This window comes from Prinia subflava, chromosome 6 (assembly GCF_021018805.1).
Source record: "Prinia subflava isolate CZ2003 ecotype Zambia chromosome 6, Cam_Psub_1.2, whole genome shotgun sequence".
Classification (NCBI taxonomy): Eukaryota; Metazoa; Chordata; class Aves; order Passeriformes; family Cisticolidae; genus Prinia; species Prinia subflava.
Window position 1 is genome coordinate 19,478,090 of NC_086252.1, and position 27,878 is coordinate 19,505,967.

Sequence of the window (27,878 nt, forward strand, 5' to 3'; positions counted from 1 at the left end):
GACATAAGCTAGTACAGAACACAAGGTGGGAGAGTAGAGTTAAACAAAGCTCTGCAGCCTGTACAACTACTCTGGTTTACCCTGACTGTGAAATTAAGATAATATGATAAATCAGTTCAGCTGCTATTAGGGGAAGTATGTCTTCAATGTTTTTCACGCTGACAATGTAGTTAAAATAAAGAAAACTACTGATATAAAAAAGGTAAAATGGATCTGCTATTTAGGAGTCATTTTCAAGAACATTCTTAAGAAAAAAGTTTTAGATATATTTATCAAGTGCTTAGAAGTTTTTGGAACATTTTACTCATGTATTTCTTAGACCTATACAATGGTATTAGCTGAGTACATACACACACACACTCTCAGAATAATACAAATGGATGGATAGAGGAATAAATATTAAAAAAATACTTCCTTGTCTTCTACGGAGATGAACATCATATTTTTGCTGCTGAAAGTTCCAAAGGCAACGCTTTTATTCAAAGCTTACATTTCTTATAAGTGTAAACCAGTAAATCGCAGCAGTTCTCTCTCTTTTTTTTTATTAAAATGGAGTAAATTTTGCCAGGAGTACATTAGGGATATGCGAGCAATACTGCATCAGCAGAAGTTACAGAAAGAAAGCAATTTACAAGGGGATGCTTCCTTCTGAACATCCACCACTTTTTTATTTAAGGAAAAGAGCCCAAATCTAGAGTTCTTGATAAAGAATTTTCTAATACAATACGACATATGGTGAGTGTGTGAGCACGTGTTGGAGGAGGAGATGGTGGCTCAGTGGATTAGTCATTTGCCTTTCACCTCTGGAAGCATAGTTAAACTCAGTCTTGACCAGAGATGCACAGTATATTCCAGATGGCTAAAGTGGACCTAATTAAAATGAATTCAGTGATGTCACCTCAGATCTAAATGAATTGCATGCACCACTCATTTGGCATTTTGGCAATGTCAGTTCACAAATAAAATAACCAGATTAAAATCCTCCCTTAAGTCTTTCGGGACGAGTCACACTGCATGGAAATACATGCTATCACAACTAGAAAACATACTTTCATAATTGTATTATCTGTTGCTTTAAATTCTAATTAATTCTAAATTCTAATTATTCTAAAATAAACATTTAATGAGACTTGCATGTGAGGCAAATCAATGAAGCAACATTTCAGTCAGAGGATTCAGTGGATATACACTGATTTAAACCAGCTGTGAAACTGGCAAGATAATTTTAAAAAATCTTTTACAATGTATTTTTTCCTCTTATGTGTGAATCAAAACACTGTAAATTCCAATTACAGTGAAATACTCAGAAGTACAAATTATTGTCAACTCAAACACTTAACACAAAATCATTCTTTACAATTTGTTTCTGAGTTAAAAACTAGCATTTCTAACCTTCACAGTTTGAGAAAGTGTGACTGGAAGTAGGAGGAAAGACCTTGTTTATCCTGTGTACTATTTTAGCCATGAGTCTAATAATGTCTGTGTATTCTGAGAACCTGAGATGTAGATATGCTGAAGTAGGGTAGCTTTTTCTTCCCTATTTAATTTAAATTCACTAATATTTTGTTTCCTAGTGAGGGTTTCCCCTGATCTGAAATAATGTCTTTTTTTCTTGTAATATAATACACTCAGGAATTTATCCTCATGTATATTGTGAGGGTTGTTTTTTTTCTAAGTTTGTTTTTCCTTCCAACATTTCTTCAATGGATAGTGAACTGCTGGGCCCACAGAGATCTCCAGACCACCAGCTCATGTATTTGAAAGGCATCTGTTTATTTTTAAAATGCAAATGCAGCCTACCTCAAAGACTGACTCGCAAGAAATGAACAATCTGAACAAGTCAAGAGGTTTCCAATCAGGAGCTGTGTTCCTCCTTTTTATCAGGCTATGATCACTTGCTGTCAAAACCACTTAAACAATATCCTAGAACCTGAATGAAGTCCCCCCACAATTAAAATGAGCAGGATAATCCTGCAAGAATTATTCAGGCAAATCATTTTTCACACAGTTTAAAGTAATGATAAGGTCATTTACAAAAGAAATCAGCGCCTTTGAAATGCTGACTTGTAGACAGAGGACTGCCTGGAGGAGGGCCATAGATAACAGTGAAGACTGGCCTCCTAACACTACCCTTGCAGTCTTTGGAACTGATTCTGATGAGGAGAAGGCCCAATAAGGTTAATACCCCTACTTTGATCTCTGTCAAAGCGTACCAGCAAGAATTAATTTACATTTCAGATGAAAAAGGTTGACAGCATGAAAAGGCATCTTGTTTCTGGTATGTGAATGTGCTGTAATAGATCGGGAATTCTGAAAGGAAGTTCTGAGGAAGCTAAAGGGATAAGCTGAGCGCCTGCTTTTATTGGGAAAGAGATGAAAGGAAAACAAATTTCAATATGCGCTGTTCTGTAGAAACATGTAAGCCAAATGCTTCCTAAATTCCAAGGCCTGCTTGAGTGGGGCAGGGGGGAGGGAAAGAAGAGGGAAGTACATATAGTTTAATTATATGGTTTTGCTAATGTGGATGACAAATGCAAACAATTTATCTCACTGCCCAAAATGGCTCTTTAAAAAAAATACAAAGGTGACTCTACTCTATTTTACTAGAAAGCTGCCTTGAAGTACTCTCACACTGTAAGATGTGTAGGCAAGAGAGAGATTCAGAGCACCTTTTGTCTCCATGTCACTAGGCTCTCGGACTGTGCAGTGTTATGTAAACAACACAAAAACTGTCAGTGTATTTCAAAACCTGGAAAATGGTCATGATTAGCAAGCATAAGCTTTGATTTGAAACACAGAATAATTACATGTTGAGAAGAGAAAACCTGCACAAGAAATATTTTCAAATAAGAAGTCCTAGATAAAGGTTTCCAAAGGCAGACAATGCTGAGGATTATTACTATGATTATTGTTATTATTGTTACTATTATTCCCATTCTACTAGAGTACCATAGACAGGAGGAGCAGCCAGCCTAATTAATACAAAGGTTCACTGTCACTCTTAACCCTGTAGTCCCTAATGTTTATTCACCCAGGCTGATCACTGAAACAGTCAAGAGCCAGGTTACAAGGAAAAACACACTGTGTGTGTTGGAGGGAAGAGTACTAACAACATTCCTCCAGCATTAGGTCCAGAGGGCTCAACATTGTCCAAATCCACTCCCACTGCCTCTGCTCTGCCATGTTCAACACAGTATCTAAAAGATGGCAGGAAACAACAGAGCCCTGAATCTCTCCCATGTGTGCTAACAACAGAACACATCAGTATCTTTCTCTAAAGAGCTAAAAATCTGTCTGGATAAAACTCTAAGGCAGAATGTCCCCTGCAGTCTCCAAGTGATAATGCTACACACAAACTTCCTATTGCACCGGAGGTAACTCTCACCTTAAGGAGCTGGTAATAGTGAGACGGTCATGGGTTAACAGTCTCACTTTCCTCTCCTCAACAAAAGGCTGTTGTAATCAAAGTCCTGGTATGGATATATTTGTAAAGGTAGCAAATACTCCAAGAAATAGCGGCAGGGGGGGTACTTTAAGATCTACTCTCTGTGCTAGCATGAAAACAACTGAAAATGACAACACAAAGGAGAGGAAGAATGAGAGTACTCCTGCAATCCTTCAGTGCTTGCTCATAATGCAAGAAAAAAATTTCTTCCATTTAATAGAATATACTGCATTTAACCCCAGAGCTTCATGATTTTACATAACAGTACATATGCACAGCTACAAATTATTATTTGATCCTAATGATATTCTGTTCCTTTTGGTAACTAGAATGGTATTCTGGTTTCTGCTTAAAGTCACAGCGATGCTTAATTTCAGAGTAGCAAACTAGACAACACGAAAATGAATGAATTTATTTGGAATGGTTTGAGAACAAGTAAAAGAATATCACAAAAATATTTTCATATTGATTTCAGACTATAAGATGCAGAACAAAGGGTGACAAAGCTTAAGGAATTGTAGAATTCCTTAAGGAATTAGGAAGCTGGTAGAAGTGGTATCTTGGTATATCTGTAAACACGTTAGATACAATTGTTTTTTATCAGTCAGTCTCTGAACCTGGAGCTGGACAGAGAAGGTGTACTGCACTGCATCATATGGAGGCTGCTTCATATTGGCAGCATCTGAAAACACTATTGAGTTCACAGCATTCACAGTGCTGGTTCTTAGATTTCTGTGCCATATGGTACTCTGCTCTCTACTAGAGACCTACACAGCCCTATGGGCCTGTTCCTCCAATAATCTCTTTAAAGTTTATTCAAATTCATATTGATATGGCTGCATAGGAGTCTGGCAGATTGTCAGAAGATTGGTCAAAGCTGGCAAACTCAGCAAGCAGTCAAAACAAAAACCTGGCAACCTGCCAAGATCAGTGCTCCAAACAAAGACAGAGAAATGCATGTCTAGTGTCTCCCATCCACACTTTTAGCCAAGAATTAACTTAACAGCTTTTAATTACTATATTTTGCTTTCAGAGAAGCAAAGGTCCAAACTACCTGATACCTGTCACTGACGTCATTTGACACTGAAGCAAAAATAATCAGAAGTAATGTTTTTGATAGCTTTTGTTTAGACTTTTTTATTATTATTGCTATAAATACTGATACGCACAAAATCATCCACAGAACAATAGATGTTGGCAATTGAAATACTGTTTTAATTACCTGCCTGAATATGTATAGCAGCATCAATTCTTCTGTTCCTGATTTCCTTGTACTTCCTGCGAGCTTCATATCCTCTCCAGGCTAAAAATACAAAACCATGTGCTGGAAATTAGATTTATTTAAGGAAGTGCTACAGAGTCTACAGGGTCAGAGATGTCCAGAAACTTTCATTTCTCCTGCCATAACTACTTCAGCCCCCACCCCCAATAGCTCTTCCCCACCCACCCACATGTTGAACTCTGGGTTCATAACTGCAGTATTCACATCCTCACAACTTCAAACACCACTTCATGCATTCAAATTTTAATTGTCACCATGTGCTCACTGATGCCCTAACCCAGAAGACAAAGATGCGTCATCATTCTTGCTCACACAGTTCCCCAAATCACTACAAGGAAACCTCCTAAATTACTGATAATCAGCCTCTCAGGCCCATCTTTTGAAGTATGACTGGAATTCTGGTATACAGGCAGGGACATGTGCTACTGCATTTAAATGCACTGTATGTTATTATAGACATATAGGCTGTATGTTATTATAGACATACTAACAATATTTTCATTTTGTGCACAGGCATCACATTCAAAATACTAAAGTATTTAAATAAAGACATTACCAAATGCTAAAATGTCACTTTAGAAGTATATCAGTAATATCTGCATGGAACTGGAGAGAAAACATGTCCAGTCATTTACATTTCAAAATAAACTGGAATTAATAAATTAACAATGTACATGCAATTTAACTGATTGAAATACAAAGACAGTCAGTAAAATATGGAATATGAACATTTACCTGACTGTATAGTAATAGCACTATTTTCTCTTTTATCTTTGACCCTCTTGTACCTCCTTGCTCCGAGCCATCCTTTGATATAGGCTTGCATGACCACCACTCTCCCTATAACTTCTCGCAGGAACAAATTTAACTGCTCTATATGGTAATACTTCAGAAAAACCTGTAATGGAACAACAATGAAACAAAAAAATCCGTATTACTATCAGTATTATAACCTCCTGTATTCTGCCTTTTCAATTAGTCCTCCAGCAGTCTATTCAAGGATGTCATTGCTGAGAAAATGAGAAAAAATACTGATTGTACATATCATGGCAATTTTGTGAATCAATTATTTGCTCTTGTGTACTTGTGGAACTTCTTTATTCCACTGATTATAATCATCCCATTGCTAAACCCGAGATTAACTTAGTTGCTTAGAGCATGGTGCTAATAACACCAAGGTTGGGGTTCAGTCCCTGTATGGGCCATTCACTTAGGAGCTGGACTTGCTTGTGGGTCCCTTCCAACTCAGAAATATTCTGTGATCCTCTAAAAATAAATCCCACATTTACCGCCTTTACAAAGTCAATTGGATGATGAGATTTTTTCAGGTATGAACAATTTTGAAAGATGACCTTTCTTGTCAGTGGAAACACAAATCCTGGGTTGAATTTGGTCTTAGACATAATATTGTCTAAAAGCATTCTCTCTCAAGAGGCAAATCCGATGTGTGCTTATATACATTTTATCTGGGTCTTGTGCACGAAAGTTCTCACAGTTTTTCCCTTGTGTAATGTAAAATAACTCAGGGTACCATGCAGCATCCTTTTAAAAGAAGTAATTCACTCCGTTTTAAACTACCAACAAAGGCTTTTGACAGAGCGAGAAGGCGTTTACCTGAAACTCCACAAATGGATAATGGTACCACAAGCAGACCCACAGGATGGGGCAAATTGTGATGTTTCAGCCATGTCGGTATGAAGAGCATGGGAAACTTCAGGAAGTCACTACACCAGCAGGCACTGACAGATGTACTGTCCTCAGCAAGGCAGCCAAGGGCTGAACGCACTTTGGGGAAGTAGCCAGTGCACCCTCCTCTTGCAGCACTAACTCATCTGGCTTGGGAGGGCACTTCCATAACCTGGGAAGCTAACTGGAGCAAAGTCCTTGCTCTTTTGTTTACTCATGCAGTACTTTTTGAACCACTACTAGACATGATTTGTAAAAGTATAACATCCTTGAGAACTGTTAGCACCCTCTACCTTGGTTTTCCCAAGAATCCAGTTGTCTAGTTTAGATTTCTCCAAAATGGCAAGACAGTTTTCTCTGCTACCAAGGGGAGTCTCGTGTGCCTTGAACGCAAGGTAGTAATACCTGCAAAATGACAAAGAAAGAATTGAATTGACAATCAATAAGTACTTCCACTGCTTTTATCTAGCTCCAAGCTTTATATCTGGAATTAATAGGCCAAATTCTTCCTGATACTCAGTTGTCTTCATAAATCATGAAACAGCTGTCATGAATAGATATTTGAACATATAAATGATTACGATAAACAACTGGAATGATTATGGTCAATTTTAGCAATCTGGAGCAGACCCATACTAAACCATACTGTCTTTTTTTTGTCCATGTTCCCTTGCAAAGAAGAGCTCCTAACCATTACGTTAAATAACATACAGCTAACGAAAAAGGGATGCAAACATGTTTGAACTGAATTAAGAACAAATCACTGCCTACCTATAAAGCCATTATGCATTAATGAAGACTGGTTTTATAGTATTTAAGTAAACCTACTTGCAAACAATTACCTTAAGTAACAGCAAGAACATGTGCCAGTTAGTTTACAAATTTAAGGTTATTTTAGCACAAGTACACTGTTAGATGGGAGCAATTGCCTCCTCAACTCTCACTTACTAACTGCCATGTGTTGTCTTGGTATTAAGTTATACTTCTAAAGGTGCTACTCTATTTACATGGGGATTGAGAGTAACTGGCAGGTTGAGCAAACCATTCTACTAATCACTAGTATGGAGAAGAGCCATCAGATGTTCTTTAAAACAGGAAGAATGCAATCAGTGAATCTCAAAGACAAATTCCTCTGCAGCCACATAAAGTCAAGAAAATATCCCACCTTATACCGAAGAAAACATGGAGAAGCAATTAGAAAATACAGAATTCTGCAAGACTTTATTTTTTTAAAATCGAAAGAGTATGATTTTCAAACATTAGTTCCAGTTAATCTCTAGATATTAGCTCCAGTTGTCACAGGAAAGAAAAAAGAACCATTAAATACTCAATTAAGATCAAACAGGAACAAAATGACATCTGAAGTGAGAAGTATTGGAATAAGTTCTGGACCAGAGACATAGATATTCACCAACTGGAGACATTGCTGACTCTGAATAATGATAGGAGATTATGTATTACTGAGTTATTTTTAATGCAGTGACTTTCTCAACAATGTGATATTTAAAATTCTTTAGCCAAGTCTTTCAAAATATCAGCTCATGGCTTTTAGTAGGTTTGGAGAAACATGGTGTCTTTAAAAGAAAAAAGTACATTTTCTCCACCTTATTACTGAAGTTAATGATGCCAGTTTTTACAAAACAAGCAATACTGAGTTGCACTAATAACACACAGATTTAAAATATATGTATCACAACTAATTTTTGGTAGCATACAATTTCAACAGATAGCTGACAGATACGAGGGGGAAGTTACACTCATAGTAAATTGCTGTTTCCTCAAAAACCAGTTCAGATAGCCACGTGAGTTACACATATATGAGGGGGAAAAAGAAGGAGGGAGGGAAGGAGTGAAGGAGGGCAGGCAGGCAGGCAGGCAGGCAGGCAGGAAGGAAGGAAGGAAGGAAGGAAGGAAGGAAGGAAGGAAGGAAGGAAGGAAGGAAGGAAGGATTCAAGTGAGTGACACTGGTTGTTCATGTAGCTTTTAAGGTATGTTATTGATGGGAATTTTAAAACCATGGAACAGTTTTTAGATAGCACTGATACAATAAAATATTCAGGGGGAATCTCTTATTTTTTTAATTTGATCATTGGCATTCCACTTACTGAAAAGTTGACTTTTTTGTGAGGAATATCTGAGTAAAAAGTATTTTTGAACTGTGTGATTTACCTGCCTGAGTACATAATTTTTTTTATGACAAACTTCATTATCTGTCAAAGGTAGTACCCTCTCCAATAGCTCTCTTTCATGATCTAGAATGTAGTTGCTTTGTTGCTCCGAAAAAACCCCATAAATAAAACAATGGTTATTTTTCTTATCAAACCTTTTTTTAACAAATGTTTTTATAAATTCATCTATAGTCTAAGAAAGCAAGCTATTCATAAGAATGACAAGAACATTACAAACCATGGGAGTAACTACACTGGAATAACTACAGTTTCTGTACATAAACATAATGTCTATCAATATTTATTCAAAACTTCCACTAAATGGTGATTCTCCAAACATTTTGATTGATCTAACCACTGCACAGAAGACACCTGTACTTGATAAAATATACTTACTGTTGCTTTCCAGTTATGTCACAGAATCACAGAATATTCTGAGTTGGAAGGCACCCACAAAGATCATGAAGTCCAACTCTTGGCCTTGCCTTGCACAGGACATTCCCAAGAGTCACACCATGTGCCCAAAAGCATTGCCAAATGCTGCTTGAACTCTGTCTGGTTTGGTGCTGTGACCATTTCCATGGGGAGCCTGTTCCAGTGCCCAGCCACCCTGTGGGTGAAGAATCTTTGCCTGATACCCAACCTAAGCCTCCCCTGGCACAACTTCAGACCATTCTCTCATCAAAAGGAGGCAGAAATGACTGCACTCATCAGAAATATGGACTACCAATATGAGACTGGCTATTTATTTTAATTATTTCTCTTCCAGAACTCCTTTTGTAGTGTGCATTCTGCACTGTAAAAGGTCTCTAGATTTGTCTTCCAAAGCTCAAATCCATGTGTTTTGTGGGTATTTTAAGTAAACACTTTGGTTTAGTGCCTGTTTTCATGACTGAATCACATAACTACAGACACCCAAATAGTTTGACATGATGTACTCAGGATAATTGTATAGCAGCACAGCATGTGCCAACTGTTTTATCTGATTTTAAATCTTTGTACAGCACTGGACCAGCAAAATTTTGGAGGAAGGTAGAATGTTTCACCCTTATGTATCTGGCAGAAGCATGCAAATATTGTACATGGTGAAATGGTACAAGCCTGAAAAAAGCTTTGGGGTATATACAACTGTTCATTTTGATTTACTGGTCTAATTTCATCATTTACATACTTATGTAAATCTACTGTGCCGAGATCACAGAGTGACCTCTAATTGCAAAGTCTCACCAAGAAACCAGAAACTTATTTTCTGAAAAGTATGGCTAGAAATCACATTTGCTTTCAGATGAGATGAAAATTTCACAACTCTGCCTTTTTATTTCCATATTTGTACTTGTTATTACAGCAAGAAATACAGGAGCCAGAAATATTTCAGTATTCTTCTCCATTAAACCAATATTTTAATGGTTATTTTTTAAAATAAGGTTTACGGTGCTTCATGTGCTATTTCATAAACATGCACACATTTGTGCAAACATATATTCTTTCTCTGGGTTATACATCCTGCTTGAAAATTTCCTACACATGGCACACACTCATCTACATGTTTCCTGGAAGTACTTGACTAATCACATTCTCAGTAGCAGTAAGACTAAGTAAGAGGAAAGTATTTTCCCCTCAGAAGAACTGACTTCTCAAAGCTGATGAAAATCTGTAATTCTGAATTTCTTAACTAGTGGTTCTTAACTTAGTGGTTTTTTTCTCTGCAATACATACTATTCTTTATAAATGAGACTACTATTTCAGAAAAAACTTACATTAAAATGGGATTAACTGTACTTACTAGTCATTAGAAATAAACCAACATTTTTTAAGAGTTGGATTTAACCTCAGAATGCAAAGCTAGGATGTGCAGAAGTAATGTTAAATGCTAAAGACATCCAAGTATGCTAAGATATGGAAAACTTCAGAAAGATGCTATGCATTTACTATCTTTTTAGGGACCAGGCATTTTAGTGTTGGTGGTTTCGGATTAAATAAACTGATTGTAAACAAATGGTTCAATTCCCCACCCCTCCCAAAGGCTAAACTGTGCAACTGTTCCCATAAAATGCATTTAAACAGCACCATTAACTACTATACCAGTGTCTCTAACTGAAGTTCCCTTCACATTCCAGACTTAAAGGCTGCATCAATTCTACATAATTAACTTAAAACCGTAATGATTAACCCTTTTTCTCTTTAAAACAAATCTTTCTACTAAAATGTAATGGCCTGAGGTGGATAATGGATAATGATATGTGAAAAGCAGGAATGCAAAATCCCTTTCTAGCCAGACCATGACCAACAGTAGGAAGACTCTTGACATCACAAAACCATTTGTTCCTTCTCAGTCTTGGAAACAGAAACTTTAAAAAAATCACATTTTTTATAACAAAAAGACAGGTAAAATAATTTCCAAAAATTTCTAACTTGTCTTGCTTGTATCTTACCTCTTTCAGAAACTTTCAAATCTGAATTCACAAAAAATAACTACATTTGACTCTATTTTAAGAGTATAAATAAAAAAAAAATAAAAATGACACAACATCTAAGATACTCTTGAAATTCAGTAACAGATACCTAGCACTTACGCTGTAAATCATTAAATACAGAATCACAGAAATACTCTCAGAAAAGCATAATTTGGTGCGATGTGCACACACTATTCATAAGCAGCTAGCAGACTTTCCACTCCTTTTGTTTTCCTATCATCTCCATCCTGCAACCATTTACCAGTGTTCTGTGAATGGGAAAGGTCTAGAAAGTGTGTGTGGAAGGTACAGTAGTTCACTATAAAGTGTATGGGATTCTATAGACCTAGTGAAATCTGAAAGCCATGGAAACAAATAAACATTTCCATGGATAATAGTAAAATCATGGTATCAGGCAATGTTAAAATTTTGTTTACAGAAATCACTTATGAACTTCGATATAGTGCAGGCTTACTGTTAAAAGTCGGCTTGCATTAAAGATGCATCATTTAAAAAGAAAGCATTCTTTCTCTGTAGCAAATCTGTCAACTTCTAATTTAATTCAGTGCTTCCCTGATTTTGCATAGTAAGCAAGTGTATCACCACTGAATTTTTGGTGTTAGAAGAAAGCACTTACTGAGGTTATATGTTTTACAGGATTTTGTAATGTTTGACCGGTTTTATTCCTAGCTCCACTCCATGCAAAATGTGACTTATTAAGGCCAATGAGGCTTTATGTGGTCATGAGAAATGTAACACTGGTGGTTTAGAAACTGTGTCTGCCATGTGTACTAACAGTGACCTTATGCAAATTTTCCCTGTGAGATTGAAAAAGCAGAACCAGCCTCACTGGGATCACTGTTACAGCAATAGCACTGGTATTGCCATGAGTGTATGATCTGAGTAACATCATCTGACTACTGCAGAATAGGCAATGCTCATAGTAAAAGTTTATCCTGCATCTTAATGCATCACAAAAAACTTTAATGCCTAACATAAAAAGTGGCAAGGAAGAAAGAAGACAATCCATAAATGAAACTCGTGCAAAAGTTCTCAACACATTCCTATGAACTGATGAGGCATTACAAGTATAACAGCATCTAGCACCATTGGCCTAGCGAGCCCCTTATCTTTCAGCCCACGGCACAGTACACGGAGGGTGCCCATAAACGGAGGATCCAGCTGGAGGATCTGCGGTGAGCTCACCCCTGCACACCACATCACATCACGTGAAGCTCCAGGGGCACTCAGCAAGGAGCGTTCCATCCAGTGGGACCTGCAGTGCAGGTCCCCACGAGAATGCACAACTCCCCTAAACTGCTGTGCGGTGCACGGTCACCACATGACCCCCATTTCAGGCACACCTGGTTGGCTGATCAAGTTAATAATCTGTAACCTGGTAATAACCTAAAATCTGAGATTCCAGCCTGAAAGACAGGCCATGTTGCTTCACAGTGAACAAGACAGATGCGTGATGTCATGGGGTGCAAGACAGGGCCAAGGGAGACAAAGTGTCTAAGACTTGACAGGGATACAGTGTTTACAGGGACTGCAGATTAAATTTTCCAACTTTAAGTAAAAGAATATGTATATTTATATACATAAAACAGATGGTAATATACTTGGCTGAAGAAACATTGTGTGAATGTGTTACAATTAAGCCCTCTCCTTACCATCTGTTTTTTAACCCAATAAACTACATCCAGGTTTGCAAATAATCTGCTCTACGTGAAAACAGAAGACAGTAAAGAGTAACATTAGACAGAGCTTTATCTTTTGTTTACCTCCCACCTGATAAACTCTGAATGGGTCTGTTCCCTGCCTTTGATTGTTTTGTCCTCATATTTCCTGCTAAGAGTTTACAAAACAGCATTATTGAACAGGCAGATAAGAAGCACACCTATTTGTTTAATAACATCAAGGGAGAAAAACTGCTGGCTCATCCATTTTGTTGTTCAGTTGCTCAAAAGGATCAAAATACCAATTAACTTGCTGGCTTAAAAAAATCTTTGATATCCTTACATTTACTGACATTTTGAAACTCTTCTTCATACTTGCCTAATGTCTTTTTGATTATGAACAAAGAAGTGCCAATCTGTTTAGCATTTGACCTGTTTTCTCAAACATTTTTATGTATTCAATTACTTAGTTCCTAAAAACACTTGACTAGTCATAGCTGTAAGTTGAAGAAAAATGTTTCTTGTTCCACTGATAGCTTTATAAAGTATTGTTTGATTTTATTTGCAAGAGCAAAACATAATAGAATTTGTTTTAAAATAAAGCATGAGCTGAAAAAAGGAACAAGAACATTTCTCCCGCCCCCCCCCCCCCCCTTATATTCTGAACACAGAAGTCTTCTTTGCTGTTGTGGAAATTGCTAAATCTACTCCCCTTTCCTTCCCTTTTTGTGTTGAATTTCTTTTCTTAACAAATTACATCAAGTTGGACTAAAAACATGGGAGTAATTGACAAGATGTTTATCACAACTTGCTCTTATCTGCAGGAATGGAAAGCTACAGTCAGCACTGTTTTTATTATCATTAGTTTTCAAGGTTGTAGTCAAATTCAGCACATTTTTGAATAAAAAGGATCTCCTGATAAGAGAAGGCTTAATTTCCTCTCAATTTACACTAATTTCTGTGGAGTTAATCCTAGTTCACTTATGTGTAAATTGAATAAAAGTTGAGGTTAATAATTCTGCTTTCAGCTGCTTCAGGATAATGCAAAAATATATTAATGATCACAAAAATTATTCTGTTAAATGTGCTCTAGAATGGTGTGACCTTACTAAAATTAGTCATATAACACAAAAAAAGTTGGTAAAGATCGTGTCTGAAAATTAAATTGCCTTGAAGGAGAAATAAACACATTAGTTGTCCTTCCTGGGATATATAATCTGTCGTGTTTTCCTATTACATATTCATTTGGTGAACAAATATAAGTCAGAAAAATTAGTAATTTTTCAGAATTTAACTAATTAAGCTCTGGTTTATCATTCAAGATATCTGAATGCATGGACTGCAGATTTCCAAGCCCAAGTGACTGGTTTACAAGCGTAAATCTATGCCATCTCTGGATTTTAAAAAGGACTGTGAAATGCTTTTCCCTTTAGCATTGTATCACAGAATCACAGCATATGCTCAGTTGGAAAGGACCCATAAAGATCTTTGAGTCCAGCTCCTGGCCCTTCAGAGCATCACCCTCAGGAATCACACCATGTGCCTGAGAGCATTGTCCAAATGATTCTTGAACTCTTGTCAGGTGTTGTGACCACTTCCACGGGAAGCCTGTTTCAATGCCTGGCCACCCTTTGGGTGAAGAATTTTTCCTGATATCCAACCTCAACTTCCTCTGACAAAGCCTTAGGCCATTCCCTTGGGTCCTGTCACTGGCCACCAGAGAGAAGAGATCAGTGCCTGCTCCTCCTCTTCCTCTCACAAGGAAGTTGTGACTGCAGTGAGGTCTCCCCTCAGTCTCCTCTTCTCTAGACTGAAAGACCAAGTGACCTCAGCTGCTCCTCATACAGCTCTCCTGCAAGGCCTTCGCCACCTTTGTTGTGCTTCTTGGACAGTTCTCTATAGTTTTAATGCCTTCTATTGTGGTGGACAAAACTGCGTGTGATATTCAAGGTAATGCCACTCCAGAGCAGAGCAGAGCAGAGCAGGACAGTCCCTCCCTTGCCCGGCTGGCCACGCTGTGCCTGATGCCCCCCAGGACAGGGCTGGCCCTCCTGGCTGCCAGGGCACTGCTGACTCCCATTCAGCTCACAGTGAGCAGAACCCCCAGGTCCCTCTCTGGCACTGCTCTCCAGCCCCTCATTGCCCACTCTGTCCGTACATCCAGGTTTGCCCAATCCCAGGTACAGAATCCAGCACTCTCCCTTGCTGAACTTTGTATGGTTGTGTTGTCCAGCCCTCTAATTTGTCAACATCTCTGTGCAGGGCCTCCCTGACTTCAAGGGGTCAACAGCTCCTCCCAGCTTTTCATCATCTGAGAACTTGCTTAGTATCACATCTACCCTGCATCCAAGCAATTTATGAGGATGTTGAGGAGCACACAGCTGAGGATGGAATCCCATGAGTGACTGGACACCAGTCTGATGTCACCCCATTCACTATAACCCTTTTGTGCCCAAACTGTGAGCCAGATGCTCACCCATTGCAATGACGTATTTATCCTGCTGTGTGCTGGACATTTTGTCCTGAAGGATCCTGGAAGAGACAGTAATGACAGCCTCACTGAAATCCAAGAAGATTACATGATCTGGCTTCCTTTGGTCAGCTAGGTGGGTTACTGTGCCATAAAAGGAAATCAGGTTTGATAAGTATGATTTTCCCCTCATGAAGCTGTGCTGGCTGTGACCAATGACTGCATTGTCTTTCAGGTGTTTTTCAGTACCTCCCAGAAGAATCTTCTCCATAACTTTACCAGGCACTGAAGTGAGACTAATGACTTGATTTCAGTAGATTCATTAACTCTATGTTGTCTGGATAAACAACCTCTAGTTTAAAAATTATCACACCATGGTTGAATTAGCCATTCACTACTTGCTCCTACTATTGCGTAAATGGTTAAGGGTAGTGCTTCTGCTCATTGTTGAACTGCCAATCCTAGTAAAACAGTAAATACTACACAAAATATAGAGGAAACCATAATTTTCATGTAGCCATATTGCCATCATAAAGACAATAGCATTTCCTGAATAAAATTTTTAACTTTTTGAGATTGAGAATATGTATTAAAGCCAGTAATAGCAGCCACGAGAAGGGTTAGCGTGTACAGAGATCTGGTTATAATTCATGATATCTCCAAGAAAAATGACTCTGCAAAGCTAAATCTGGAGCTTTTATATCAGTTCATTCTTAAACGTACATGTTCTTCATATGATAGCTGAAGGTAACTGACCCTCCAAAATCCTTGAATTATTGGAGCAGGATGTGTAATTTCCACTTGTTGCCTCTACAAGGGGACAGGCTAGCTACTTGTGTTCACTGTGGGTTTCACACTGACTGTTCTCCATTAGAGATCAGATATCTCTTGTAGTCTTTATCTCTGAAAGTCCCTGTCCTCATTACAGATTCAGACCACACACCCATGAACAAAGTTTGTAGAATTTTCTGTACTTAAACATAGAATATATCTTACTGAATAAAATATTAGAAAAACAGCCCTAATATAGAAGCCTTACCTTTTTACAAACTCCTCAAAGAGGATGCGATGAGAATACCCTTTCTGACGTATTTTGACAGTTTCCAGAATTCCAGTGTATCGTAGCTGCAGCAGAACTCTCTCATGAGAAAACATCAGTGCTTCTCGATCATCGTTAGGTTTAATGCAGCGGATAAAGTGAGGTTGTCCAACAACCATTTTGGATAAAAGATCCATGAGGGAATACTAGTGAGGAAAATAAAGATGCACATACTTGACAAAAATCTGCAATGGAACTACTTAAGGAGGAGATTCATATTTGTAAACATTTGGTAATGCTTGATTATATTTTAATCTGTAATGTTAATCTCCATTGCCATTTTATTAATTTTTAAGATTTCAGCTGAAACATGGAACCTATTAAAATTTTTCAGTTGTAAAAAAAATTTTTAAATTCTGAATCTGTTTTTTTACTTCTTACACATTTCTCTTTGCCTTGTATCACATTTCCATACTTTAAGAATGTCCATTAAAAAAATTTTAAAATTGTCCTAACTATAATTCTACTGTAGACACATTTGACTGATCAAATATCACCAACAGAAACACAAACTTTACCACGAAACAACTACTGAAATTCACAGCAAATCATGGGGAAAGGGTTGCAGGAAGTCATCAGTTCAGTGTTCTGTCCACATAGAAAACTACATGTATCTTTAACATTTCAGGTACATCCCTGTTACATTAATTTTTCAGAATCACTGAGAATATAAACTGCACGGTCTCCCTAGAAACCTGTTGAACTGCTATATTACCACAGCTATTCATAAAGTTCTTAGTATCTAACATAAATCCTGCCACTGAAATGTAGGTCCATTACTTCTTTTTCTATCCACCCTACACACACAAAACAATTTCTTCCATTTAATTTTAAACTAAAATGAAAAATGCTTGATCAGATCATATACATCTTTTTTCCACTGACTCCTCTGAATACTGATACTCCTGCTCCATACTCACCTCATTAAGCTGTTGTATGATAAGTATGTGTTGTCAATTACGTTCAATCTCATACACCCACATATGTCTCAAAATCACATACAATTCCAAGCTGATTGTTGTCACCTTGCTGCAGGTTGCACGTGTATTACAGTCTACTTCCACACTCACTCCCCCATTACACTGTTTTTAATTTTTAACAGTTCCTACAGAGCTGGTATTTGTGTGGTTCTGTGCAAGAGCATTCCAAGTGCACACCTGTATGATAAGTATGACTGTGTGTCCTTGCACTCTGCACATTGGGGCAACACCTCAGTATAGACCAGTCTCCTCTATTCCCTTCCTTACACTATTCTACAAAGCAACTTGAACAGGTATTCCTACACAGCTTGAAGCTTTGACTCACATTGGCTAGCACAACTCTGTTAACTTTCCTATTCTGCATGGTACAAGTGCAGCCCAAGAGTCAGCTGCCGAAAACTTTTCCATTTTGCAATGACTGCAAGCAAAAAACAGTAACCAAGGGTCTTGGACTAGCACTTTCTTGACTCCTAAGCTTCCAGTTCTAACATTCTCAATGCCCTTTCCCTGCCTGTTTGCTTTAAACACACATGCAGAATATGCATTACCTCAGACAGGATTACTACTGATAAAATGGCAATCTGTATGATTTACAACAGCACTTCCAAAGGATGGATGGTTTTTCACTTATTAGCATAAACAAAAAAATCTTAATCTTTAAAGGTATGTATGCCTCAGCTTGTGAAAAAATATGAAGAATTTAGTGATAGCATCTATTTTATTTGCAAAAAATTGGTATTCTATTTATAATGAGACCTCTTCTAGACCTCTAGCATTTTAGACAGAAAATAGTCTAGGCTCTAAAGATTCTGTTATCAATGTACTCAATGAAATTGTAGAAATATAAGTGTGAGGAAACAAAGAGAAAAAAGCAAAAAAATGTTTATGAATCAACAGAGGCCTTGCAACAGAAAAAAAAACCTCTTCTGTTTATCTTTGATCTTGCTATTCCACAAATATTTTACATATATCTATTCTTATTATGAAAATGCTTTTTATTTTAATTTTTGTACCCTAAAATAGGAAGCCATGGTTTGCCGCTTCATGTTAGTTGTTTCCTCGGGATGCCGCATAACCTCCATTGTATCAACCTGGAAGACAAAACTCTGATGTTAGGACTGCTCCAGAAACACTGCAGACCCACCCACCTTGCCCATGAAAGCTGGGTTCAGTTTCCTGTAGCCATTCCTTCAAGTGTGAGTACTTCAGAGTACTTTATCAGAGATAGCAAGGCCAGCTTCTAACAGACACAGGACACACACTGATTTTGGAGAGGTCTCTAAGCATTTTGAATTTTTTCATAGTGTAAGAGCACTCTAAACTTATGATAGTACAATACTCAGCCAGTGAAATAGCTGTCAAGTTGCAATACCTTAGGAATTGATTTCTAGAAAGTATTCCTCTTATTGCCACTACAATGAACTCCAACAGGACTTGTATCTATGAGAAGAATTGTCATATTTGTAACAGCCAGGAAGTAAATGGAACTGCCTCATTTTGCTCATGAATGGAAAAAATACTGTAGGATGATAAAGCAAGTAGTGTCAGAACATGTAAGTCTGTTCCCCTCTCCTACTGTGGCTACTACTAATTACTTTATATTGCCATTTTGATGCCAATAAACCCAGCAGCCTTATTCTGATTCTCAATCTTATTGCTGAACTGCCATAGCATATCACTTTTTCAGCATTGCAGAGAGTTATTTTTAGAGGATATACATGGACAGTGAGCATACTGCTCCTTGTAGATTTTAGTTATATTGTTAGTACAGCTGCTCTTATCAAAATGAAACCAGAATTTATGAATGAGTATAACTCTGGTTACCCATAACAAGCAGATTGTGTTGCTGCATTACAGCTCAACAAAATTAAAGAAAATTAACCAGCATCCTGTTTGCATGGAGCATTACCAGCGCTTTAGCATCCACTTGCTTTGTGGCAGTTTACCATCTGCTCTGACCAGGTGGCATTTGTACAAAGCAGATAACGCTGTTGTCAGCACCTGTGATAGATACACTGCACGGACTTTGCTCCGTACAATCACTTCCAACCCTCACTGACTTAAGGACACTCTTCTGGACACCAAAATAGACTACAGTTCTCAATAAAGTAACTGAGACTCTTACCTTCAGGAGGTATTTAGGAGACTGCATGCAAAATATAAAGGAAATGAAGCGCTAAGTAATAATAGATTTTAAAAATGGATTTTATGTTGGGGAAGAAATCAAAAGAAATCTAGTGAGGTCAAGAACCCGGATGGTGCAAATGAAGACAGAGTTCAATAAGGGTGACCACAAAAATTTCAGTATGTTTTTGGAATCTGTGATTGTCATCTTCTGGCCCAGAGTGACATACATGCATTGGTACACATCTCAGATTAACACAGGAGAAGAAGAATTAAAAAAGAATAAAAAGAGAGAGGTGCAGTTTGTTAACAGAACACTCTGGAATACATTCCAGGAAAATGCCTTATCAGCACAGGTAACATCAAACATCTTAAGAGGTAATGTGACAATGTAAATATCAATAACCTAATCAAAACAGCAGGCATGTCCACGGGGAAGGGTATGGGAATGTTTCAAGATTATCTTGGCAAGACAGCTAATTTCTGAGGATTGTTATCTAAGTCTCTAGTAAATGTCAGGTAGAAGACAAAAGCCATAACAGTGAGCACTGACAGTAAATTCAGAGTAACTGGTAATATTTAATGTTAAAAGACACACAATTTAATTATAAATAAGATCAAACCAAGAACAAAAGCAAATAGTTTGAGGAGTGATCTGAGCCCAAATGCCAATGAATCTGAGGTTCTAAATAGCATTCTTCTCTGTCTAGACAGAGACTCAGTGACATTGTTGCTGGAAATTGACCACTCACAACCTCTCATATTCATATCTCATGTATCTGCTGGTCAATAAAGGCAGTATCATCCTCTTTTCACAGCTGCTTATTTTCACCGAAACTGTAGAATTTTACCATCTTGGGACTGCCACTCTATCAAATATGGTTTACAACAGGCTGGGTTCAAAAGAGCTTTGTTTTGAGGTTTTTTTGGAGCAGCAAAGGGAAAGAATGCACAGAAAGACAGACAGTCAGAAACACAGAGGAGATGTAAAACACTTTTTCTCAGAAAATTAGGCTGAAAGCAGTATTGTTAGATTTCTTTCCCTACGAATGAAATTGTAAATTCAGATCTGTGCAATATGCAAGAACTAGAATCAATTTCCAAATCTTTTTGACAAGAAATGTTTGAAATTTCCATTAGAAAAAATTCTGATGGACCTTGAAGCTGATGGGATTTTCTTGTAAGACTTTTTAAGTAGTTCTGTCTCTCATTAATGTACAACATTACTTGTCTATGAAGCCACACAATTTTATGGTAGGGCAACAACCTCATGTACAACAGATAATAGGCTTTCTCACAACTGGCTTGCCAGAAAATGACAGAACATAAAAAGAATGTAATGATATAAGACTGTCATGATACCTTGTATTTTAAATCACTAGCTACTCTTTTTATACAAAAATTAAGATATTTCAACTATTAGGTCATATTTTTACATGACAGCTATAGTGACCTACAATATGAATTTATATAATTACAACTGTAATGGAAAACAGCCTGACCTACAAAAGCCAATCTGTTTCATCACTAAAAAGATTCTTTCTAATAGTTTTGAAACAATATTAAAAGAACAATTTATGACATCACGTCACCTTATGAAGTCACTTGAAATTATGACTTTCCACATATTGACCACACCTGCTGCTGGCATGGTATGAAATACTGTAAAACCAAAAATATGTTAAGCAAAAAACCCTCTTAAATTAAATAATGATAAATAATCTCCAAACCTCCAAACAAAATTTTACATTTGGATTTTTTAAAACAAAATTTAAAATAATAATTTAAAATATTTCCTGAATTTGTTTTAATTAGGTGTTTTGCAAAATTCTAAGAAATAGTTTTTTATCTAGAAAGTATTTAAATTAACATTTTCTGAATAGTGTTGATCTTCTGCATGTCTTTTCTTTTTGCCTCTTTTAAAAAGTTTGAAGGGTGAGTAAAACCCACTTAAACAGTGTTTATTAACTGATCGTGTTTGCTGAAGCTCTAGAAGTGAACTGCTCTATTACAATCCTGCTGTATCAATAAAATGCTTGCTTAGAAAGCTTGTGCTGAATGCAGCTGGATGTGGGAGACAATGTGTGTGCAACACAAGGAAATTGGAAAGGCCACCCTTTAGCACAGAAAGTATTTACACCAGACAGGAAATAATAGTCTGAAATCCACATCTGTATTTGCAGGTACAGGGAAGGATATAGACATCTGGATGACATAAATCACCACAGTGATGTTGGAGCATGAGCTCCAAATACCAGAAGATAACAAGAAGAAATGGAAACCCCAAAACATAAAATTTTGTAGACTTTTGGACAGTTGCTGTTACCACATTTGTTTTTAAAATTTATTACTGTTTGCTTTGAAAAAAACCCCAACCCCCCAAACCTTAACAAGGTTAACTCTAACAAGTACCACTTAGGAAGCAGGGAGGGGGTGTACTTACCATCAGCTTCAAGGGACAACAGGTTTCCTCACAGATTCAGTGTACATAGTTGTAATCCTACTAATTGCCATAAAATGATCCCATCTTTTTGCTGCTATGCCACATACTTTCATGGCAAAATTCAGCAGCAATTAAATTCTACAGTTCTTTTTACAGGATAGTGGTTTTGCTGAGTCATTCTTTTACAGTCATCTACCAGTCACAAACATTTCCTGGTTTTTCACTTCCAAGTTGAATAAAAAAGAAATAGATTAAAAAAAAAAAAAAAAGATTTTGCCTTTCATGCTGTTAAATACACTATTCAAATTTTACATAATGAGACCTCTTTCTGGGTTAAAATTGTCAGAGGAAACCCTTGACCCCTTTGAAATAAAGAGGACTATTGATACCGATGTAACAGATTTCCCTCCAAAGGCTTAAAGATTAATCAGTAGTAAAATGATTCTTCACTGAATTCTACATTAGGTTCATCACTAAAGCTGGAAACCATGCTCCAAGACAAGGTGCACGTTACTGATAGCAAAGGCAGACTCTTATTTGGTAAGAACCTCACTCTATACCCACACCAGCTAAGTATTGTGTGCACAGTCTCACTGTAGTATTTTATAAACAACTGCCTGTCCTCAAAGGGAACGCTACTAACCTTGATACGCCCAGCACTGAGCTGCGGAGGCAAAGACCGAGATGCTGCTGTCACTCTGGCTCTTGCCTGTGCCAAATTACCTGTCCAAAAAGAAAGAAATTCATACTTCAAAAACTATTCAAGAAGCTTAGAAGAGAAAAAATTGTAGTATGCAACATCAGTTTGTACAATAGTGCTAAACTACACCACCACACTTCTTCCACACCCCTCTCATTACCAATTGTGCCTGCTGAGCATTCATCACAGGCATGACAGAGTGCAGTGTTGATTTAGAGGGGAGGAAAAAGTCAGTGATAAGGTGGTATGTCACTGACCTTAGCTACTGAGCTGATGAAAACATGGACAGCACAAAGGCATACAGCTCAATCACTAGTAATCAATTTCCCTGTGACTCATTGAGAGATTTCAAAGAGCAAAAAGACTATGAAACCACATGGATCCTCAAGTGTCAAGACAGTATCTTAAACTTACAAACTAACTAGAGAGATGAGAAAATGATAAAATGGCACCATTTTTTGACCTTTTGACATGTAATTCTCAAATCTTATGGTAACTCAAGGGTTTTAAAGACTGACTCAATTTCTGAGGCAAAAATATATTGTGGTGTCAAGTGAAAGACTAGTGCCTTTTTTTAAAATGTAAGGTATGACGCGTGTCCTAAACTTTTTCTTCTGTACTTGTAGAAAGCCAAAGTCATCACAAAATAGCTTTTCAAAATAAAGCCTAAGAGAAGAGAGAGGAAGTGATATCGGACTTGCATATGCAAGACACTCTGTATATTTCAAAGTTTTAGCAAGTCTAGCACAAGATGTCCAAATGTTTTCTCTGGCTATATCTTCAGAGGCTAAACTGTGATTAATAGCATTGAAAGAACCCTTTGAAGCAGGATTGGTGACATCAAAGCCCTAATCCATGGGTGGCAGGATTTTTATAATGAGTGGGAAGCATTTTAACACATTTCAAAGGATTTACAGCATGAATAAACAATAGGCCTCTGCAGATGTACCACACACCTTTCAGAACCAGAACACATAAATAAGTGTCTATTTTAATTTAAATGTAAATAAAGTGTTAACACTTCTTTCAGATGCTAAATGACTTGTTTGCATCAACTCCGGTGTTTAGCTGTTAGCTTTACAGAAAGGCAGTAACTCTAAACAGTCTTCAGAGTTTTGCTAAACTGTATTACATAACTAGTAAGGAGTCACGATGGGGAAAACGAAAACCAAAACCACCAAACTGCAGGTAAAGAAACGCAAATGCTAGTACTAATTCCCTAAGAGAGCAGATGTCCATTGTAACACTGAAAGCAACTTTTGCTCTTACTTTCCCCTGAACAAGAAAAATACCAAACCCCCGAAAACAATCTGGGGGCCAGCACTCAAACACAGCACTCTTCATTCGAACAGTCTGAATTAATTTAAAGAAGTATTTATCTTTTAAGCTGCTGGTACTGGTATTGACACAATACTGCAAAACTGGCACGCCATTTCCAGAACTAACATCCTATGTTACCTGACAGTTCAAATCATTCCAGCACACAAGGTATGCCCACTATTCTGCAAACTGCTTTAGGCTGTTATACTGTGTATGTTAATGAGAACCACAACTGTTTGGGAAATCTTGAGTATCTATGCACATGCATGCTACATACTGTAAGTATATGTATCTCTCCAAAGTTAAAATGAGGACTGTAATAAACAAGTAGATGGTGAAATAATTTTTGTCCTAGTTGCAATTATGCTATTTTTGTATGTTAGAAATTACTCTTTTGGGCCTTTATTAGCTAAAATAGCCAAGAAAGGTTGTTTGTGGCTAGGTTTCAGATTAGCAAGTCTAAAGCTTGAAAGCCTTGCACCGAAGAACTGACAACACATGATAAAAGAGGGGAGTTGAGAGAAGAAAGGACTTTGAATCAGACTGTTTGAAAGGACTAAAATTTTGTTGCATTTTGTAACAACTCAAAAAACTCTAATAATGAAATAAAATTTGAATGGTTCTATAGCTGCTTAAGGTTCACCACACTCACTGCTGGCATTAGGTTTCTAGGGTACCCCTGAGGTCTCCCTTAGTTTCTCATGCAAAACTAAAAGAAAATGTTTCTGATTTGGTAAGCCAAACAAAAAAATAAACCTTTTAATTAATCACAAGTCTTTAATGACTTCACAAATGAAAAAACACCAAAGTGTTCAGTGCCCACTTAGAAAAAGAAATGCTTTACCTATCATGCCTTTGTTCAGTAGTTACTTTCTTCTAGAAATGGATTCTTACCAGTGCTTATTTCATGTGTTAAGTGAATTCCTATGTAATTACTTGCAGCATTAGATTGAATCCATGGAAAAAATATTGCTAGGATTTTCTTTTTCAGCTGAAACACAAAATGATACTTCAATAAAAGTTTCTGAATTACTCATCTCATGTAGCTCATGCTTGGGAAGAATAACTAACATGTTATATCAATCTATAACATGTCGAAGCCATTAAAACTAATAAACAGAATAAATGTGTTTTAAAAGTCAGTCTATATAATAAGAAATGTTTTACCCAGGGTTCACATGGTGCTCACAGTCAGTAAAATTTGGTACCTATCCTTGCATTTCATTTTCATTTATAAGGTAGTTTATACTTTGACACATCAAAAATAATTAAATGTTAATCCACTTTTTGAAATGATTAAATATTTGAAAAACAAGTGTTTATACATAATAACACAGGCAGTTTGAACTACCGTGGGTTCCTTGAAAGGTTAAACTGGTTAAAGGTTGAAAGATTGCACAGTGCTCTTCAGAAGTCTAGCTTCACATCAATTATATGGTCAAAACTTTAGACGAAATACAAATGACACCCTTGTAGACCAAATACTACATACAGTAATTCCAAGTCCATAAAACAGACCAACTAAGTCATATAAAATCCTCTAAGAATTGTCTTAGGTTTTAGGGATTTTCATGGTGGTTTGGGGTTTTTTTGTTTTGTTTTGTTGGGTTTGTTTGTTTGTGTTTTGGTTTTGGTTTTTTTGTTTGTTTGTTTTTTTGTTTTGAAGGAGGGAAAAGAAGTTAATGTTTAAAGTTAGGATTAATCTTTTAAACATGTACATGTTTAATTTTACTCACACGTACTTCAGTTCAATGGGGCTGCTCATCTGAAAAATTAAGGCTTCTACCTATGCACACGGATCAGAGACTAAAAGGTCTCTAGGATTCACTGTGTCAGTGGAGGAGTCAGTCAGACCTAATGTTTCTCTTTTTTCTTCTGTTCAATAAAGTTAAGAATTAAGTTAAAGCATTCTTTTTAATGCGTTGAGAAGTTTTAGACATCAAAGTTTGTGAAATGGTTTTTGAGTTTTCAAGGGAAAAAGAAGTAGCAGCACAAAAATCTATGCACTCACTGGCTAAGCTCACTGTCAACGCTCAGCAAACTTCCCTTTCTCTTGAAGCTGTTTAGATGATCTCACATCTCTGCAAAAATGTTCTTCACTGATGCCTTATTTCAGCTAGGTGAGAAAGACCATATTATCAAAGAACTGCATCTCTTCTATTGTGCAAAGCCAAGCAGGAGAAGTTTTGAAAGTATTTACATCACACAGAAAAAAGAAATGCGGGGTGTTGTTTTCAAGTCGGACTTTGGAAGTGGTCTCCAGATCTCAGAAAGCACTAGTCAGCATTCCTGGCTTCTCATTTGCATCCCTGGTAGTTACTCATTGTGAGATCTGGCTGAGTTAATGATTTGTTCAGCTGCTGGACAAATGTATTAATTAGGAAAAGTACACACTCTGGCTGGATGTTCTGATGTTACCTATGGTTTGTGCTTCATTTATTCGTAGGTGATGGGTTCTTTTAGTAGTTCCAAGCAAATATTAGCAATATCAGCTATATATTTATAACTATATTTATAACCTCATTTTGGTTATGCCTGCAATAGATCATTCCTCCCAAAGTAAGAGCATGCCAGGTAAGAAATATGTTAAGCTTTGATACAACATTCAGTTTGTGAAGTGCAAATGACTTACTGAGAAAAAGCCTAATGACAATGTCACCTTACTGTACATGTCATACCAGGGATATTACTATTATATAGAGGGCAAGTACAAGCTCTTTCCTTATCCTCATATATTTTACTAATTTCTTTCATGCTTCTGGTTCAGATAAAGAGAGGTTACTTCAAATATCATGTAGATACAGTGTAATATGGTCAGAAATGCCACGATGCGTTTGTATTTCATTGACATTCCTTCTAATCACAGCTAAGCACTCACACTCCAGAAGAGGTACAGGGCCAGACAATGTCTCTGACATACACAGATTCTTCTCTGTCTTTCAGCACATTTTATCTGGCCAAAGGAAGTCGACTGCTTATCTCCATAATGCATTTTCATCTTCTGCTACTGTAAGACTAAGCTTTTAGCTCAACTACAAATGAATACATGTACTTTTTTTATTTTGTACTAATTTGAATCTGGTCACTGCCTATCAAAACTCTGTTCTTTTGAGTCACTGAGAGTCACTGAAGTAATTTAAGCTGATCTTGTGCACTACTGCTTCTTCTGAAAAGACAATTACTTTACTTTCTATTCAAAATACAACCAAGAAACACTATTTCCAAAATCAGATACATATTACCAAATGGAATCTAATCAGCATAAAATCCTAGTAAAAGTGAAGCCCGCCTGGGAATAATAATCTAATCATAATTGTTTGCTTCAGGAGCAAAAATATGCATGTTTCTGGCCCAGATTATTTGAAATGAAAGATCCAGGCCATAGTGAACTGAGGAATTCTGATACTGATTCTCAATTAGATTAGGGATTTCTTTAGTCTTTTTAGCAAGAAGTAGACACCAATCATATTTACAGATACTTAAAAGCTTTACATTGCTAGACTGGGATTGGAGAACCTGAGTATAAGTTTAGTGCTGTCATACTTTCTATTGCATATACTTCAGACACCTCAGTGGTCACTGCTCACGTTAGGAAGGCACACACTGGCAAACACACAGCATCACGTCTACAGCAACAAATAAAACTTTGCTTGTAAGCATCACCACTGCCATGTTTTAAGTATTAACACAGTAGGTTAGTAGGCTTCCTGTGGAATGGAATGGAACAGAGACACTGACAGCAGCTGAAATGAAATGAAGGTCAAACTGCCTACTGTACTCTGTACACAACTACATACACAGTATCTAGACATACTGTAGATATGTGAATGTGTGATGTCAGTAAGAAAGAGCTTAACTTTTACCCTTACCCACTAAAGAAGAACAAATTATGGTACTAATTAAACTAGTTAATGGTAGTGACTAAGGAATTTTTCTAACACAACCTTGAGTACTAACTGCTGCTTTAAGCAGCATGCCCAATTTTCAAGCTAAATTGAACCAAATCTGCATTCATCCACTCGACTGGGG

General features: G+C 37.1%; 1 protein-coding gene across 1 annotated transcript in view; it reads right to left on the reverse strand.

The window, feature by feature from the left end:
* Nucleotides 1-27,878, reverse strand: part of MYO3B (myosin IIIB) — a 222,531-nt gene that overhangs the window by 87,725 nt on the left and 106,928 nt on the right. The window contains exons 24-29 of the mRNA XM_063400539.1: nucleotides 22,473-22,552; nucleotides 18,276-18,353; nucleotides 16,223-16,428; nucleotides 6,707-6,818; nucleotides 5,463-5,625; nucleotides 4,668-4,748 (exon numbers count right to left, since the gene is read on the reverse strand). Of these exons, the coding sequence (XP_063256609.1) occupies nucleotides 4,668-4,748; nucleotides 5,463-5,625; nucleotides 6,707-6,818; nucleotides 16,223-16,428; nucleotides 18,276-18,353; nucleotides 22,473-22,552 (720 nt within the window). The remainder of the gene's footprint in view (nucleotides 1-4,667; nucleotides 4,749-5,462; nucleotides 5,626-6,706; nucleotides 6,819-16,222; nucleotides 16,429-18,275; nucleotides 18,354-22,472; nucleotides 22,553-27,878) is intronic.